This window comes from Micropterus salmoides, unplaced genomic scaffold (assembly GCF_014851395.1).
Source record: "Micropterus salmoides isolate LMB-PRFRI ecotype aquatic unplaced genomic scaffold, ASM1485139v1 Ms_hic_scaffold_14, whole genome shotgun sequence".
Taxonomy (NCBI): Eukaryota; Metazoa; Chordata; class Actinopteri; order Centrarchiformes; family Centrarchidae; genus Micropterus; species Micropterus salmoides.
The window spans coordinates 6623948-6629947 of record NW_024040485.1 but is presented as its reverse complement, the minus strand read 5'-3'; the positions used below and the strand labels follow the sequence as shown (position 1 = coordinate 6629947).

General features: G+C 43.9%; 2 protein-coding genes across 3 annotated transcripts in view; both read left to right on the top strand.

Annotated features, from left to right (window-relative positions):
• LOC119901727 (acyl-coenzyme A thioesterase 1-like) overlaps positions 1–6000 on the top strand; it is a 252914-nt gene that overhangs the window by 220392 nt on the left and 26522 nt on the right. The gene's annotated exons all lie outside the window — the stretch shown is intronic.
• Positions 1–6000, top strand: part of LOC119901730 (acyl-coenzyme A thioesterase 5-like) — a 246313-nt gene that overhangs the window by 239069 nt on the left and 1244 nt on the right. Inside the window, exon 4 of one of the 2 annotated variants that reach the window (XM_038717357.1) lies at positions 788–1445. The exons of the other annotated variant lie outside the window; for it this stretch is intronic. Within the exon in view, the coding sequence (XP_038573285.1) occupies positions 788–1396 (609 nt within the window). The 3' untranslated portion in view covers positions 1397–1445. Of the gene's footprint in view, positions 1–787; positions 1446–6000 lie in introns of those variants that run through there. 2 annotated transcript variants of the gene reach the window in all.

The window sequence follows — 6000 nt, the reverse complement described above, 5'->3', positions numbered from 1 at the left end:
AAATAACAATGTGAAAGGTTGAAACATTATTATTCTAAAAAAAACGATTACAACTGCTTCAAATAATATTATATTGTTCGGACCCATGGCACGGGCCTAAAGCCAGCAGCCACTTTTCTGGCTCTGTCTAAAGGTTCCAAGCCCACCTACCAGCACCTCTAATCTTACAAATTACATGTAATATCTTGCTGATTTAATCTACACAAAACCCAGTGTAATTCCATTGTGCATTTTACGGGGGTTTATGCTGGACTTTCTTGGCTGGCTCTTATTTGAAGCTTAAAATTGACATTTATGCGAATTATTGTGTCATAAGTGTTTATTTTGAAGTGTGCTAAGCAGTTAATTGGTCCTCTGTCAATACACTACACAGTGTGCACTTTTGGTGGTAGTAACGCATTACTAATAAAATATGTTCCTTAGATCTCAAGAGCTTGCACTCAACATTGCACTGCCTTGGATCCTCAGCGTGAAGGCGATCGGCTGAACCGTTTTTGAGAAAATCATGAGACAGGCAGAGACTCCTTCCATTTTAGTTAGATTAGCGAAAGGTCGTACTACTTTCAAAATAGGTGTTTTTACATGTTTTTATATAGTTTTATCATACAATTGACTAATTATGTTGATAATACAGTTTTTTTCAAAGTTGATTGATCCACCATGCTTGAGTAGACCTCCACATTTGGTCCAGTTTTTACACTGTTATCCTGATTCACCTTCGTAGCCCAGTTCCTGAGCTCTGTGTTTATTATATCGTGTTGCATTTATTTCTTTATTTTCCTCCCAGGTGGGCAGTAAAGGAGTTGGTATAATATCACGATCAAAGGGGGCAGATATTGCGCTTTCACTTGCTGCTTATGTGCCAGGTGTTGAGGCCACAGTGTGGATCAACGGCAGCAACGCCAATATAGCTGTTCCTCTATACTACAGGAAACGCCAAATCCTCACACCATTACTGTACGACTCCAGCAAGGTGATTACCACAAATTCAGGGGCTATCGTTATCAAGTACAGTGTTAAAAATCCCCTGGCAGAGGAAAACAAGGGCAGCCTGGTCCCCATTGAACAAGCCAAGGGACGTTTCCTGTTTGTGGCTTCAGAGGACGACCTCAACTGGGACAGTAAAGGTTACATGGATGAGATGGTGGAGAGACTGAAGCGTCATGGGAAGGATAACTTTGAGACTGTGTATTACCCGAGAGCTGGACACCTACTGGAGCCGCCTTATGGACCGTTCTGTCCCTCCGCTTTACATGGGCTCCTCAGCAGTTCAGTGCTGTGGGGGGGTGAGCCGGTGGCTCACGCAGCAGCTGAAGTCCACATGTGGAAGAAGATCCAGGAGTTCTTACGATCTCAGCTGAGCTGTGATGCTACTCGTACTAAAGCCAAATTATAGATGCAAATTGGATGATAGGAAATACTTCAAGGCTGCTAATTGAAGGTGGGGTGCGATTCTGGATAAATCCAATACCATGACAAATATCACGATATAGAGCGCACAGCGACACAGCAAGTAATGTAACTAACATTAGATAAGTTGTGGCTACAGTTGCTGCTGCGAAGCTAACACAGACAGCGATACTCACAACTCTCCTGCTACTGTAGCTAACATCACAACCACTGCCTATCCTGGAGAACTAGAAAGTAAGCTTAGTGTGTGTGCAGTAATTTAAAGTTACCTGACACACAAATCATGACTGGAATAGTGTTGTGTGACGTTTTCCAAGCCACTTTGTTTGTTTGGGCTGTTTTCAAACACCAGACAGAACGGACAGCTATGAGCGTGAGAAGATATTCACTGAATTTGACAAAAAGATATGTATTGGATTAGAATTGCATACCCCACCTTTAACTCTAGTATAATCATGTGTGAATGTGTGTTAATGTTTTGTAATGAATAGAACCATTTAATATTTGATTGATAATAGGTGATATCGCTTCTTGTAAGGCTATGAAAACAGGGTGCATGCTCACTACATTTAAAGGAGAAAACGTTAAGATGTATTTAGTGCACTGCTAGAATCTGACTGAAATTGAATTGTTAAAATGTGAATAGTGGAAAATAGAACATTTGAGATTGAAACTGATATCATGAAATGGCAGCTTGAGAATCAAAAGTGAAATCGAAAAAGCCTGAAATGGATGAAGGAAAAGCTTAAAGTGAAAAATGCAAAAGGAAAAACAACTTCACTGAGACAGAAAACATTGTTACAACCCAGCTCGTTAGGGTAGGGCAGTAACAAGGTATTTGGGATAAATTAAGGTGGTAAGGACAACTGAATTCAGGTTGAGTCAATTGTTTAATTAAATGAGTTGTCTCCGAAAAAAAAAACAACAAAAGGAGGCTATGTAGGTACTGACAAAAAAAACACTTAACAAAAGGAGGTCAGTACCTACATGCTGTACAGGAATGTAAGTTTTTAACTGACAAGAGTCACTTAAGCAGGCAACTGACAGAAATAGGTAAATTCAACACTCAAGACATTCACAGGGGTACACAACCAACAACAAGGCGAACTGATCACTGGCTCACAGTCGCCTCGAACTGCAGGAACACAAACTATTAGTAGGCCAGCTGGTGTTGATTGGTGAGTCCTGGTTGGCAGGTTCGGTAGGATCTTCGGCCACACCAATCAGACGCCAGCAAACAGCAACCAGGAAGTGGGTGGTTCCAGATCCAGGGGAACCAATCCTCAACAGGTGCTTGCAGCGGGGATTTGCATACAGTTCAGACAACTCCAAAACACAACTACTCTAAGGCAGCCAGCGACGGCCGTAACACTCCCCCCCCTTAAATTATAAGCCCCCGTGGCTTGGCAATAAAGCTACTAACTTAGCTAATCTCTACAGTCTCGACAAAGCATCAGCTAGCACATTTTCAGAGCCCTTCTTATGTCGGATGTCGAGGTTGAAGTCCTGAACCACCAGTGCCCATCGCATGAGTCGCTGGTTGTGGTTAAACATGCGAGACAGAAAAACAAGGGGATTATGATCAGTGAACACAACAACAGGCAGAGGAGTAGACCCAACATAGACCTCAAAGTGCTGTAGTGCTAACAACAGAGCAAGGGCTTCCTTTTCAATGGTGGAATAATTTATCTGGTGTCGGTTGAACTTGCGGGAAAAGTAAGCAACAGGATGGTCAATACCATCCTCCCCGTCCTGTAACGGGACAGCACCAGCGCCCACTGCACTGGCGTCTACCTCAAGCTTGAAGGGAGCGGTAAAGTCAGGGGCAGCGAGCACAGGAGTGTGACATAACAAGGTCTTTACACTATCAAATGCTACCTGGCATTCTGGGGTCCATACGTAATCCACCTTGGTGCTGAGTAAACTTGTGAGTGGGGAGGCGATACTGGAGAAGTTGCGGCAGTACCTCCTGTAGTATCCAGCCATCCCCAGAAACTGGCGCAGGGCTTTCCGGGTCGTGGGAACAGGGCAGTCCCTGATGGCAACAACCTTGGCCTCAACAGGGCGCACTTGTCCCTGCCCAACCTGCTGTCCAAGATAGGTGACGGTGGCTTTTCCAAATTCGCATTTGACAACATAAAAAAGTATAAAACAGGAAGTTCTCTGATAAAATACTTTAAGCTTAAATTGAAATAGGAAAACATCTTAAGACATCAGAAGCTGAAGAAACCTTAGTTTTTGAAATAAAGTAAAATTTAACCAAGTTAGCATACAATACTTTGTTGTCCATTTTCCTTTTAGAACTTTAAGTCGCATATAAAGTAGGATGACAAGGAAAGTGTCCTATCTCTCATTTGTTGAATGTTATTCTGTATAGGCTACGGTAATTTTGTATTCTTAATTTTTTCATGTTTCATGTTTATTTTTCTTGTGTACTGACACATATCAATAAACTTGAACTTAACCATCTTTGGCTGGAGCGGGGCCACCTTATAAACACAAGTCTGGTACCTGGCGTATTGGGTGAGTGAGGAAGTTACACCATCGGTCGGTCCAGTGTTGGCCATTGCCCATTACATCCTCAGGAGAATTTTAAGCTTTGCTAAAATGAAAAACCCTGCACACGCAGTGGGCACCTAGTCTTGAAAATAGGGAGATGCACAACCATGCAGCCCAATGACTATGTAAGAAATCCACTGCTTTAAAGTGGTCCAGATGCATCTCTGACATTAACAAGTAAACACTGCTACAGCCAGAACCACAAAACCTATGTTAGCCAGATATGTCAGATGTAAAGGTGTTTAGATCCAACACAGCAGGAAAGGGACCTTCTCTGGGAGCATACACATAGGCCTGCGAGTAAATGTCAACAGTGGATCACATAAAATCCTACATCTACTTACATAATGACCTGGTGCGGCCAGAACAGTCTGGAGCTCTGAAGACAGTGGAGATGGTCATGGACTTCAGAAAGCCCAGCCCCACCCTCGCCCATCATCCTGCGTGACTCATCAGTCGCCACTGTGGACTCCTTCCGCTTCCTGGGCACCATCATCTCCCAGGACCTCAAATGGGAGCTGAACATCACCTCCATCACCAAAAAGGCCCTGCAGAGGGATGCATCAATAATACTGATTTCATTGCTACAACCACAGCTTTGTGGTTTATCTAATTATATTAACTTTAACGACAGAAAAGCAGCCAACATTGAGGTCATGGTCTATGGGGTACAACTGAAAATAAGCTTGACTCAATCATTTTGTAAAAGCTCTATGCTGTTACACCTCATGTTGGTGGACCCAAGAGCCAACACAGAACACAGCAGGCGATGTGAAAGTGAGCAGTTTTTATAAACAAACGTGTTGATGAAGAGGTATGTGGTTGGGCAGACTCGTCATAGATGCTGGTAGTCTTACCACCATGGGGTTAATAACCTTGTTAATCACAAACGGATCCACAAAACAAGGTGCCAACTTATGTCTGGTGCACACCGATTTTAAAATCTTAATCAATTTTAAAAACATGGGATACCACAGACATAACAAACCGATTTTAATTTTAAGAACGCACATACAGGAGGAAGGGTGATGAAGCCAAAATGCAGCACAGTCCAGTGACACTTTTATCCAAAGTGACTTACAATTGCTATACAAGCAACAAGGGTTAAGTCTCACACCAAAGGCAGGTATCTTATCCATTGCACCATCGCCACCCTATATGCACTGCTCAAAAAAATAAAGGGAACACTTAAACAACACAATGTAACTCCAAGTCAGTCACACTCCTGTGAAATCAAACTGTCCACTTAGGAAGCAACACTGATTGACAATCAATTTCACATGCTGTTGTGCAAATGGAATAGACAACAGGTGGAAATTATAGGCAATTAGCAAGACACCCCCAATAAAGGAGAGGTTCTGCAGGTGGTGACCACAGACCACTTCTCAGTTCCTGTGCTTCCTGGCTGATGTTTTGGTCACTTTTGAATGCTGGCGGTGCTTTCACTCTAGTGTGTAGTAATGGTGTGGGGTGGCATTTCTTTGGGGGGCCGCACAGCCCTCCATGTGCTCGCCAGAGGTAGCCTGACTGCCATTAGGTACCGAGATGAGATCCTCAGACCCCTTGTGAGACCATATGCTGGTGCGGTTGGCCCTGGGTTCCTCCTAATGCAAGACAATGCTAGACTTCATGTGGCTAGAGTGTGTCAGCAGTTCCTGCAAGAGGAAGGCATTGATGCTATGGACCGGCCCGCCCGTTCCCCAGACCTGAATCCATTTGTGCACATCTGGGACATCATGTCTCGCTCCATCCACCAACGCCACGTTGCACCACAGACTGTCCAGCAGTTGCCGGATGCTTTAGTCCAGGTCTGGGAGGAGATCCCTCAGGAGACCATCCGCCTCCTCATCAGGAGCATGCCCAGGCGTTGTAGGGAGGTCATACAGGCACGTGGAGGCCACACACACTACTGAGCCTCATTTTGACTTGTTTTAAGGACATTACATCAAAGTTGGGTCGGCCTGTAGTGTGGTTTTCCACTTTGATTCTGAGTGTGACTCCAAATCCAGACCTCCATGGGTTAATAAATTT